The 13,102-nt window shown below is 38.0% G+C and overlaps 1 protein-coding gene and 1 long non-coding RNA gene across 2 annotated transcripts in view; one reads left to right on the top strand and one right to left on the bottom strand.

Moving 5' to 3' along the window:
- SLC12A2 (solute carrier family 12 member 2) overlaps positions 1-9,084 on the top strand; it is a 60,339-nt gene extending 51,255 nt beyond the window's left edge. Inside the window, exons 22-27 of the mRNA XM_055698994.1 lie at positions 1,357-1,479; positions 1,646-1,757; positions 2,812-2,898; positions 5,111-5,246; positions 6,715-6,782; positions 7,696-9,084. Coding sequence (XP_055554969.1) covers positions 1,357-1,479; positions 1,646-1,757; positions 2,812-2,898; positions 5,111-5,246; positions 6,715-6,782; positions 7,696-7,831 — 662 coding nt within the window. The 3' untranslated portion in view covers positions 7,832-9,084. The remainder of the gene's footprint in view (positions 1-1,356; positions 1,480-1,645; positions 1,758-2,811; positions 2,899-5,110; positions 5,247-6,714; positions 6,783-7,695) is intronic.
- A 1,229-nt stretch (positions 9,085-10,313) lies between these two features.
- On the bottom strand, positions 10,314-12,629 carry LOC129734706 (uncharacterized). The gene is made up of 2 exons (XR_008730216.1): positions 12,502-12,629; positions 10,314-11,876 (listed from the first exon to the last, which is right to left on the bottom strand). It is a non-coding gene; the product is annotated as an uncharacterized LOC129734706 (long non-coding RNA).
- Between the last annotated feature and the right edge of the window lie 473 nt (positions 12,630-13,102).

The following is a 13,102-nucleotide window of genomic DNA, read 5'->3' as shown; positions in this document are numbered from 1 at the left end:
TCCCAGAACAAGTTGCTACTTCTTGTGCATGTGTTTAAGATACAAATGTTAGATATATTTTTTTCCTCATATTTTTTTTTTAACTTTTGTTCTTAAGTAATGTTAGAAACACATTCAGGAGTTTGCTTATTTCTCTGTTTCTCAGGTATTGTGACTGGGTCCTTACTTGATTTAGGAATAAAGGAAATACTATCTAATGGTATAGTAGAAGTGCTCTATCAGTCTATTCAGTAGCTCTTCTAAAGAAGTCTTTGTTGCCTGTTACTTGGAATTGTTCAATAGTTTGCAAAGTAAGGCATAATACAGCCATTCAGTAAGATTTAACATCTGAAATAATGCAAAGTAGTCATTCAGGTAAACAGCATTTTGAGAGAGGAATTGAGCAGGTTTTACTTCCTGTTTTATTTCAGATGACTTTTGAGTTAGGCAAATATTTTTGCCTTAACTAAGATTCATTTAACTCTTCTGACACTGTCTTCATAATTTCAACAGCTAGAAACTGTTGTGTTTTTAATAATGGAAAGTGAGATTGCATCTTGAAGCACAAGATGACAGTTTGGAAGAAGTCCCAGTATGCAGTAAAGTAGTACATTAATGTAAATCAGGCACAGATGTACTCCATATTTAAAAATTCCTAATAAAATAAGAACTGAGATGAATATCAAACTCCTGGCTTGTGTTCAAACTGAGGTTTTAAGTAAGGGAAAGGGCTGAGGTTTTTCTATAGTTGTAAAAAATATATTTACCTGTATTAATCTAATTGAAAATGCCATTGTTGTCTTGTTCTCAGTAATTTTGTTATGCAAAATAGCCCTATACTGTGCTTCAGAGCCTTGCACATAAAAAACAGTACTTGTTGCAAAAGACAGAATTTCAATATGCAGAACCAGCTTTTATTTTCACTACATGCTTAAAGAAAAATTGATTTAAGGAAGGAAGTAAATGCCATCTCCTAAGCTCTTTTCTTGTCAATTAGTATATACATGTTTCCAGGAAAGTTCTGTCATTTGCAAGAGGTAGCAACAGTGCATGGTCTGATGCTCTAAAGCCAGTTAAATTGTCCGGGCAAATGACTGTATAAAGATTGTACAGAACCTTTATTTATCAAATGTCTGCTAAATGATGTTGAGATTTAAATCTAACTGCTGAAGTTATGAGTTTGCAGAATCCCTAAATATAGCTCAATTTATATCTGTTCAATCAAAATTTGTAATTGGGTTCAGGGGGGAGAAATTATTTTTATTTAAACGTAGAGAAAAAAATATTATTTAGAAATACTAAGAAGTTGACCTGATGAATTTCAAGATGACTAAGCAAAACCCTTCAAAAATGATATTTCATCATACTTTTTTTCAGATTCAAAGAGACCATCTTCTCCTTTAAACTTGGCTGACCAAAGACTTCTTGATGCTAGTACTCAGTTTCAGAAGAAACAAGGCAAAAGCAATATTGATGTTTGGTGGCTCTTCGATGATGGAGGTAATGTGCTTTATACTTTAAAAACAAATGTTGAAAAAAATGATTGATGTGATTTTTAATTGTTATCTTCTGGTCAGTTCACATATAGGCTACAAATCTGTACTGTTAAACTCTTAACATGATGCTGTGTTTTCTGAATCATTCCCGAATTCTGGTCAAAACGCAGGTTTGACACTGTTGATTCCTTATCTTCTTACAACCAAAAAGAAGTGGAAAGAATGTAAGATCAGAGTGTTCATTGGTGGAAAAATAAACAGGATTGATCATGACAGAAGAGCGTAAGTTTACCTTTAAATATTCCACTTCAAATGCTGATAGAGCGTGTTACACAGATTACTTTCTCTTTCTAGTAGTCTTCTTTCAGTTTTTCTTTGGTTGGGGTGTAATCATACTCTATTCTCTTTCTCCAAAAAGTTCCATTTCATAGAATCACAGAATGGTCAGGTTTGGAAGGGACCTCTGGACATCATCTAGTCTGACCCCCTGCTAAAGCAGGTTTGTCTGGAGCAGGTTGCACAGTCACATCCAGGCTGGTTTTGAGTATCTCAAGAGCAGGAGACTCCACAGCCTCTCTGGGGCAGCCTGTTCCAGTGCTCTGCCACCCTCAAAGTACAGAAGTATTTCTGTTGCCCTTTGTCCTGTCACTGGGCACCACTGAAAAGAGCCTGGCCCCATCTCCTGACACCTGCCCTGAAGATATTTGTATGCATTGATAAGATCCCCTCTGTCTTCCCTTCTCCAGGCTACACAGGCCCAGCTCTCTCAGCCTTTCCTCAAAAGGGAGATGCTCCATCCCCTCATCATCTTCACAGCCCTCTGCTGGACCCTCTGCAGCAGCTCCCTGTCTCTCTTGACCTGGGGAGCCCAGCACTGGGCACAGCACTCCTGATGGGACCTCACCAGGGCAAAGCTAAGGGGAAGGATCACCTCCCTCGACCTGCTGTCCATATTCTTCCTAATGCACCTCAGGATCCCATTGGCCTTCTTGCCCACAAGGGCAAACTTAGATTGTTTTGGATGAGATACCTCAACTTAAACTAATTCTTCTGTACTATTGTTTGACACTTAACATTTTCTTTTTCGAATATTTCCTGAGGTTGTCTTTAAGGGAGAGAGCTCTTCTCTTAGTTTTATGGTCTTAATTCCCCCAGCCCGCAAGTATGTTGTTGATTTATAACTATATACCTGGTTCCTTTGATTATTCACACACACAACACCCATTACATTTCAGATGCTTTTCTCTTAAACTAGTGTTTTTATTACCATCTGTTTATGCTGTGGAATAATTAAAAATCTGATCATGCATAAAGGCTTGGGTTTTTCCTGATGCAGGATGGCTACTTTGCTCAGCAAATTTCGGATAGACTTCTTGGACATTATGGTTCTTGGGGATATTAATACTAAGCCAAAGAAAGAAAAGTAAGTCTCAAAAATACCCAGCTTGTTTTTGAGTTGAATTCTTGATGCTTTTCATGAATTTAGAATACCTCATTCTTTCCTACGTAACAGTTTCGATAAGAGTAGTTCTTATGACATCCAGTGTTTCATAAAAATGCATGAAATAAACTAAGCAATAACTCCTACATCCAAGAACATAGAATTTTGTATTTTTTGAATCTCTGGTCCTTAGAATGTAATAATAAATTTAGAAAAATGCAATTAAAAAACCCTATTTGATGGAGCCATCTTTAAAAAGAGAAATGCTCACAAAAATATGTTACTTGGAATCTTAGTTTAATGTAACAAAGCTTGCTCTTCAAACAGCCTGAATTTTTTTTTTTTGTAATTGCTTGGACTTTTAATTTACACTGGAATCATCATGCATGTGATGTCTTCTGATTTTCAAGTTTAAAGTATATTAATTGTAGATGGCTTTCAGTACAAATTTATAACAGAATGTGTAAGTTCTAAAAATATCATCCTCCTTCCCCTTCAGGTGTTCTTGAGTACGTTAAGGTTGTAAAAATATCTTTTACATAGATATGCATGTATCTGAATAATTTGACATGTTATGCAAATTAGGAAATAATGGTTTACAACTTCTGCAGATGGTAAATGCTAATGCACATTCTTTTATACCCTGCTTTTTTAATCACCTTTTCTTAGATGTAAACAATATACCAAGCAAATAGAACAGTAGGGTGCTTCTGGTGCTCTGATACTTCTGGATGTCTTTGCTCCTGGGAGCCTGCTACTGTAAAATGTGGAAACTCAGAGGTAGCACACCTTTATGCATAAAAAGTTGAGATTGTAGAATTAGGTGGAGTTATTTTTATTTCATAAAGTGATCCAGAAGTTAGTTCTTCTGAGAGCATTTTTCTGATCTCTATGGATACAGTCTCCATAAAATATCCAAAAGCTTCCTAAGATACAATTGGCATTAAAAATACCTGTAAACTAAGTTGAGGAAGTTCATTTTATTTTTCACAGCTGCTGTGCTGTATAACAGAATATTGTTAAAAATGTCTTTTTTTTTAAAGCCAAAAGATAGCAGATGGCATTTGATTTTTCGCTTTTGATGAAGGTGAAGTCATTGTGTCAAATTACTTCAGGGAAGACTGCCATGGGGAGAAAAAAAGATGGTTTTTTAGTAGGTTTCCTGGAGGAAGAGGAACCACCTCAGTTAGAAAATGGGCATGGGTGAATGTTTAATTATATGGAAGCTACACATTACATATACTGATATGGCTATATATCCTAAGGGGTATTCCTTAATGTTTGTTAAATTTAACACACTGTAATTTGCAACCACAGAAGATTGGCAATACTTTTTGTCATCTTTGTAAAAAAGCCATTCGCATAGCATAAAAATGCAGTTATTTCATTGGATACAAGGCATACATTTCAGTATATTCTGCTAAAAACCTAGTTTATTTTTCTCACATCTCACATGCTGGAGCTATTCAAAGACAAGTTACTTTCATAACTTGTGGCAACCTTTGTTTGCTGTTCAGATATGCTTATGTGGGTAGAGAAAGTAGGGTAATGTTAAGTTGTTCTTTCTGGTAGAAATGAATGCCTCTGGTCTTCAGAAGGTTTTCTTTCAAAATTCTTGCTAGAGTTCAAGTAAATTCAAAGTAATACTTCATCTTCTAAGGAGTGCAACAGGAAGACTAAACAAGATGGCTATGTATTTGCATTTGAATGTGGCTTTCAGATTGTACTGGAAAGATTAAAAAGAAGCAAAATAAAAATATCAAAGCCAAAATCCTAATGGCACTAGTATGAGATTTGATAGATATTTTTTTGTGACACAAACTTGTTTTTCAAATTTAATTCTGAAGAAGCTATTGGTAGTAGCTATACATTTTTCAAGGTAGTACTCTTCAACTTTCAAAATTCAAGTAAAAGGCTAGTAACAGTTTTTGGTCTTTTTTTTTTTTTTAAAGTTGCTAAAACTATATTTAGTTGCATGGTGAATGGTGAGGGCTCCTGTAGATGTTCCTAGTTGTTTGCTGAATTGCAGTGTTTGCATATACAAATAGCTGATGTGGTGTTCTAACTGCAATTGGTAGTGAAAAAATTTCAGTTCACTTATTTTTAAACAGCAATAAAACTTACTTTCTGATACCATATAGATACATACAGACTCATACCTTTTTTAATATGGCTGTTCATTTAATCATTCCAGTATTGCAGCTTTTGAAGAAATGATAGAGCCCTTCCGACTTCATGAAGATGATAAAGAACAAGAAATTGCAGATAAAATGAAGGAGGATGAACCATGGAGGATAACAGATAATGAACTTGAGCTTTACAAAACAAAGGTTCTGTATTCTTTAGTCTTACATTAAATGTTAAAATTTTTTTCTCCTACTGCATTTGTGATGTGATATCACAGAGTTCATTCTTACTATTCTTTGTCATCTGTAGCTGATTTTATGCATAGCTGATGGAAAGCAACATTTAAAACCATTTAGATGGTTTACCAAAAAAAGCAATAAATGTTTCTGCATTGGTGGGGGCTAAGCTGCTTTCCTACAGTATTTCAGCAGTTACTTTACAATAATACAGTCTATACTAATTTTTTTTTGATCAAACTAGTATTTTTTTGCTTTGTTATAAACCCCCCCACCCCCCCAAAAAAAAAAAATCCCAACAAACAACAACAAAGCACACCACATGTGATTGTGGTGTTAAGGAGCAGTTAAAGGTTTCACATTTTTTCCAAGCAGTAGAGACTTCAGAGATACTCCTCAAGTGCTTCTGTGGAGGAGGCTCAGGTATCTAAAGAAAGACTGGTTAAAGTTCGTCACGTGAAATTCTTCAAGATGGTCCTGAGTATATTCCACCCATATCTTCTTTTTCCTGCCTGGGTTTTTAGAACTCCTGTGAGGACTTGCAGTAGAAAAGAAATGGGAATGATAGGTCACTCTGCATTGCAAGCATTCGGGGGCGGTGGTGGGGGCAGGGAAGGCAGGAGTCAGTCTACCAGGTAGGTACAAATTGACTGGCAGTTGCTGCAGAAATCTCATAACTGCCTATTACCAAGGGGTGGGAGGGCAAGATTTTATGAAGTACAGTTACTTTATAGTTAGTTAATGAACTGCTTGATGCCTTCCTGTGTTCATGTCTACAAACACCACCAAAACTCATTTCAGTGAGGTAACTGAAATGATTTATTCTTTTGTCTACTGATAACTGGTTTCTACAGACAGTAGCCCACAGGCTAACTAGATTTCAGCTCATCTGAGAACAGCAGAACTCTAAGAAATGGTTAACTCAAAATGTTTGCTAGAAATCTAGTTGATGTAAGAGAACTGAAAATTAATGAGGAAGCTACTTCAGATGTTAAGATGGCATAGGATAGTAAAAAAAGAGGCCCATTATTGAGATAAGCTTACCAAATGAAGATGTGGCTTCAGTTCTGTAAGACTTGTTCACTATAAGCTTATAGAATATATAGTTAAAAGAACCCTGAGGAGAGCATAAGGGGCTCTTGTTTCCAGGAGCCATGGAGGATGGTATAATTATTAGAGGAACTAGCTTAAATTTGGCTTCCATAGTACTTGGTTTATTTGCACATTTTAGACTTACTGCTTCCTCCTCTCCCAGTCTCGCATGTATAGGTATTTCAGAAAAGTGAACAAGTTGCTAAACCAAGCTGGAAGTACATGGTTTCTGTAAATGACTCATACCAATTGATCATAACTGTTTTTCATTTTTCATGAATAAATGAACATTTTGTAGTTTTATGTAAAAGATCTTCCCTAAGAAGTTCCATTTTCATTACAGACCTATCGCCAGATTAGGCTAAATGAGTTGCTGAAAGAACATTCAAGTACCGCTAACATAATTGTCATGTAAGTAAATTACTATACTGTTAGCCTTACTGATATGGAACTGTTTAATTTGAAATACAGATATATGTAAATACACGATAGGAAAAAGCCTGTGCCTTGGCATTATAGAATAGAAATACTCAAGGAGGTTTCAGTGCTGCGAGTATTTATTAGAAGTATGGAGCTACTATACTGATGAACAAAAATGGCCTGTGTATTTTCTGTTTCTCATCTACTGTTTTAGGTGATTACCTCCACGTTTGTAGTGCAGCTCAGGATTCTCACATTCTTTCCACTCCTGCATGCCAACTATTCCTCTCTCTTTCAGGTCCTTCCTTTCAGTTCTTTTTCTAGGAAATCTCTCTAGATAAAGTTAAGTCATCATCCTGCTGATGGCTTTCCATGGAATTACTTCTGGTGTAAACAGGCAGAATGCACATTGCAGGTTTCTTTGCTGTGTTTTCCTTAAAGGCCTGCTTCAGAGCTCCATGGAGAAGTACTACAAGTGAAGTTTGAGTAGGGTAAATGGTAGTTTTTTCAAAAGAAAAGAGTATGGCATGTTTTGGAAGGACTGTGAGAAGGAATATTAGACTGCACCAATCTGGCATTGTCAGAAAAAGCTGTGGTTTAAAATCTTGAAGAGGCTCTCAAGAAACTGTCTTCAACTGAGGAGAATTCTGCTTGAAACTACCTGAATGCAAAATGGTGGTAAGAGGCCAGAAATGAGGGGCAAACAGACATAAAGGCCTGTGGTGCTTAAGGTACAAACTCTCGTTAAGTGAATTCTGAGGAAATAACCAAGAACTAGAAAGGTTAGGAAAGATAACTTGTATCTACCTTTTTGCAGAGTTGTTCTTTCATATTTCTATGATAAGACTTGTACTCCAGCAGGTTTTTCTAATTGTTGAATGCTTTTTTTCCTTGTGAATTGTAGGAGTTTGCCAGTTGCACGAAAAGGTGCAGTTTCTAGTGCACTATACATGGCCTGGTTAGAAGCGCTTTCTAAAGACCTGCCACCAATTCTCCTTGTTCGTGGGAATCATCAGAGTGTTCTTACCTTCTATTCCTAAGAGTACTGCACATTGGACAGCTATGATGAAATGGTACTTCAGTGCCCAGGGGAGAGCGACTGACAGTTGATATATTAACATCACAAAGGCAAAAAGTGACTTCTTTCACTATTTCACTGACTTGAAAGCACACAAGGAAAGTCACTGTATTTCTAAAGTTGTGACATCTTCAGTTTTATTCTATATTTTCTGTAATTTAATCTTGCTTAATGGGGGAGGATTCCTTGTTAGACTGAAGACAGAGAGGCTTTTTGTTTGCTATTTGAATAGCAGCAATAAAATGTTTTATTTTTAATCAATGAAAGGATTATAGATTTATAAAAGCCTTTTAGCCTTGAGGTGCCTTCTGAAATTAACCAAATCTCATCCATACATCCTGTTTTGTAAATTTATATGGAATGTCAAAATCTGCCTTCAACTAAGAGTTTAGATCAGACTTCCTTTAGTTTCTAGTATCTTCCATGTTACAATAAAAATGAATGCTGCTTTTCAGTCTTCTTCCATTGAGCTATTAGGTCTTAGTACTGTACGTTTTCTATTGTCAGAAAGATTTTGGCTTTTTATTATTGTATCTGTTAGATTTAAAGGTGAGAATTGGGGCAGGTCAGTTGAACTAAAACTCCTGATGTTATTGTCAAGACTTTGTGCTACTAAGTTTTGTAACAGTTAAAATAAAACTAACTCTACTAGCAGAGAGCATCCTTTTCTCAAATTTGACAATGTATACTACTTTGACACTAGTCCAAAATAAACAGCTAACATTAGCTACCTTGGTAAAGGATACTGGTTAATCTTTGTTCTGTAACTGTAATATGAAACTAAATTCATCTTACTGGCTGAGGCTTTTTGTCTTGCTACGCATTAGAAGAAAAGAAAAAGACCTGTCCTAGTTCTTAGCCTATTATGTTTGGTGTCACTTTCACTTTACTTTGAAACAAAACTCAGCTTAAAGGCTTGAATGGGGATAATACAAGCAATGTGATGCTATCTAACAGAAAACAGTAAACACTATGTGGAATCTTGCTATCCAATATAAAGTGTAAAAGCTACAGTTCTCTTGCATTTTTCAACAAATGGTTAAAAGGACCACTGGTTACCAGGGGAGATGTTTTTAGGTCAATTCATTCAGTTGTCAGAAAATACAGTTAGTCTTATTAAATAATACTCAGGTTTGATTGTCTATCAATTTAGATCTATTCCATACATCCTGCTTTATATATTTTCTATGTTCAATAAAGAAACTGCCAATCTTGTGTGCCCTTTCATTGCATATTTTGAAAACTTCATAATGCAGTCTATTATGAACACCCACACAAGAAATTTCACTTGAGCCTTTGTATAGAGGGCTAGTAATGTGAACTGTTTTTAGGTAATCCTTTCTATCCAAAATATACTAGGAATTTAAAAAACATGTCACAAGTTTTTGATACTTGCATTGGACATGCTACTGGATCAGTTTATCAGCAGTTGCGTGACTTTCATTTATGCATGTGCAGAAAAAGGGTATTTTTATGCCAAATGCAAGATCAAATTGAAATGTAAGTGTTCACTTTTGAAGAACGAAGCGTAATCGTGTGGCAAGGTAGAGGTTCAAGTAGTCATTAAAAGTAAAAACATTCTACACAGTGCAGTACACACTGCTGCCAAGTTCCTGGTAAACTGCAAAAAATCTTTTTGCTGTTTTTGTCTGTTGGGTTTGAGACTATGAATAATTTCACTTCAAAAAATAAGAAAAAAACCATGCATGTTGTGCTGCTGTGAGATAACTGACGCCAGCATGAACCCAGCTTCTTATGATAAACTTAAGACAGTTTGCAGTAAAAGCACTGTTTCTTTCCAGGCAAGAGGGTGGGGATCAAAATTACCAACATATCTATTACAGGTTTTACAGTGTTTTCTAGGGTGTAAGGAAGTCGCATTGTGAATATGGAATCATTGCCATGTTTATTCTTTGTGGGTTACATTCTTTTGAACAGATGGACAGTAAGGCATGGACTTAGTGCTGCTATGTTTTTTTTTTTTTAAAAAAAGTTAAATGTGCGCAGGTACACTTATTTAAAAGGTGTTTTGCCCATTCAGGAAACCATTGCTTGTGATCTGTAACACAGAAACCAAATGAAGTGTGTGTATACATGCATATATGTGTATAAAATTATATAAAATATATCTAAATATGCATATGGGGATAGTTAAGGTAATGTGTGTGAAATAACGTAGGATGCTTTTCACATGCACTCTCAGAAGTCCACTAACGCCAGACACGAGGTCAAGTTTCAAGGTTTTTGCTACACTAAAATTTCAATTGTTTGCAGCAGATGTCAGTTAGTGGCAGCCACTCCAACTTCTGCTTTGATTTTGACACCAAATTTAGTTTTGCTCCAATCATGATTAATTACTTGAAAAATGAAATCACTTACATGTGGCAATTCATACCTTCTATAGATTAGGTTTCTTTGTATGGATTTAGAAAGACAGTAATAGCTGGAGGAAATCAACTATTTATTTGTTCACTTGTATTTAGGTTTCCTTTTACATACATTCTTTTTATATGCTTTTTCTGACATTGCGTATTTAAAAATAACAATTTAAAGATCTGAGCGTTAGTGGGTAATGGCCCACTTGGTTCGAAGATGTGAGATTTGACATTGTACTGTAACTGTCACACACAAATGCTTTTCTAATGTTTTAACGTAATTATTGCAGTTAATACTTTGTACCAGGGGGATGTCACTGCAATAAAAGGAAGTGAATTCAATACAACTGCTTGTCTAACAAAGCCTTTTTTTTTATTGGTGGGAGATAGGGAATAATAATTCTAGTTTAATGGGTTAATGCTGAAAATAGTTCCCGATACGTGAATATGCTTATTGCATGTATCTAACCCTGTCCTTTATTGTGGAATTTGCTTAGGACCATGAGTTGTGAAGGTGTCTGGTATAAGTGTGTTTTTCTTCGGGGAATGTTTACTGCTACTGGGTTAGAACAGTGGTGATTGCATAACAAAAATAAACCTTGTTTTGCTCTTGAACATTTGTCATGACTTGCCATGCAATGCAGACCAATTCCTAATATGTTTAAGCTGGAACATTAGTATCTGAAAACTTGTTCCAATTACACAACTTGTTGTATTTCTGAATACAATTAAGAACCTTCTAACTCCTCTTTTTTTCCCCCTCAAAGTAGTAGTTCAGTGGGATGTGAAGAAATATATTGGGAAAATAACTTCTGAAAAGACTTGACTGCAAATGCAGGACACATTTGGCCTTAACTCCTCTAATGTACACTTAACTAGAAACTGGTTGAAAAAAATCTAAGTTGAAGAGCATAATGAGAAACAACAAGTTTTCTCATACTAAATAATACTTAAAGCCACTGAAGAACTTTTTAACCTCATTAATTTTGGTGTTTTCTAAGCACCCGGCTGAATATTGTTGAAAATCAACATTTAATAAAATCAGACCCTCACTATGTATTTTTTAATTTACTACACACTTAAGTTTTTCCGTGCATCTAAATCTAGGCCTTGAGAGTGAGGTTTAGAGCCCAGTGGAATGGGAAGGCTTTGTTAAAGGTAAACTGCCAACTTCTATGGCATTGGCTCTAACCCATTTCAGTATATAAAGCTGCAGAGGAGAAGGTATGCAGCAGTTTTTCTAGATCCTAGTTGCTGGACAAGTAGTTGATCCAAATAACGACACAGTACCGTTGGCTGAATTCACAGGTGAGTAAATTCATGTATGCTTTTGAACCTAAAAAAATGAAAATTGGATCAAGGTTGATCTCATGACTGAGCTACACAATCACTGAATGTTCACACTGCACAGTAACCTGTTTTGGTTTTGTTTTGAAACAGGAAAGCTGGACTCGCTTCGCCTTAGTGCATGTTCTTCACTGCTGTAGTTATGCTTCTTGTATAACCTCTGTGGGATCCTGTAGATCTTGTGGGTTTATGTTCAGCAGGAGTGGGAGGTTAGGCTTCAGGTCTGTGAGACTGTAGAGGCATTGGATGGTGTTCTGCTCCAATACCCCATTGCCTTGCTTCCCTCTGCAGGGTGAAAAACAAGTGCTTACTAATGCATCACCGAATCTTGCTACTCAGCCTCTCAATAGCACGGTGTGGAAAAGGTTTTCAGAGTTGAGACTGCGGGTAGGTTGATGGAGGCTGATGCCTGCATTTAGAAGAGGGAGAAAGAAGCTGGTAACAATCATCAGTTCATGTAACTTTTGAACTGGAGGAGTAAATGCTGAAGCAGTAGCATGCCCCTCTGATCAGCATGGAAGACCTTTCTTTCAAAACATAAAGCACTTCATATGCACCTCTGAGCATCTGACAATGACAAAAGAAACTGTACTCTACCCTGTGGGCTGTAAACATCAAACTTGCTGATGAGGTGCACAACCAGAAGTTACCTGTGTGGCCAGGCATGAGTCAAGCCCATGCCGACTGCTTACATCCACGTTCGTACGGGTGTGAGTAGTTACAGAATGGAGAGAAGGAACTGAAGAACAGCTGCTTTGCTGGTCCTGCCCTTGATCTGCTCGCTCTGTTCCAGCATGGCTTTGTAGCTCCAGGTACCGGCTCCCCACCCCGCCCTCGGCCAACTTGCCTCCCTGCACGGCCTGTGCGCGCCCAGGAGTGCCATCACCACGGCCTGCGCAGCCGCGCTTACCTGCGCGTCACAATGCAGTGCGGAGACGGCGAATGGAATCGTGCAGGATTTAAAATGTCACGCAATGCTGAATTTTACCTTTTTAACCATCCTTTGCCCGAAGAACCCCACTCCCCATCCCACCGCCCTTCGGGCCGCGCTGCTAAAGCCCCGCCCCCGCCTCTCCCGGCAGCCCCGCGCCCCTATTGGCTGTGGGCGACTCTCCTCGTCCTCTTATTGGCTGCTGCCAGAGGCGGGCCGCTGGTCCTGTCTCTTGGGTCGGCCGTTAGGCCGCCGGCGGGGGAGGACGGTGGCAGCGGCAGCTGGGCAGCGGGCGGGGCGGGGCCCGAGGGGGCGGGGCGGGGCCCGAGGGGGCGGGGCGGGGCCCGAGGGGGCGGGGCGGGGCCCGAGGGGGCGGGGCGGGGCCTCCGCCATCAGCCGCTCTTGCGGGCTTGCCGTCAGTCAGCCCTTTGTAAAGTGCGCCCTGGTGTGTGGTCATGCGTGGCGTTGTGTGTTGGCACTGCTTTTCATTCGTTTCCGTGAAGCGTTACAAAATACGCTTTTAATAAGGATCTAATAGCAGTAGCACCTGGGCGTGAGAAGGGCTCGGAGCTCTGCTCCC

The sequence above is a fragment of the Falco cherrug genome, chromosome Z, assembly GCF_023634085.1.
Source record: "Falco cherrug isolate bFalChe1 chromosome Z, bFalChe1.pri, whole genome shotgun sequence".
Lineage (NCBI taxonomy): Eukaryota > Metazoa > Chordata > Aves > Falconiformes > Falconidae > Falco > Falco cherrug.
The sequence above is the reverse complement of the archived record's forward strand: the minus strand, read 5'-3'. Positions and strand labels throughout refer to the sequence as shown.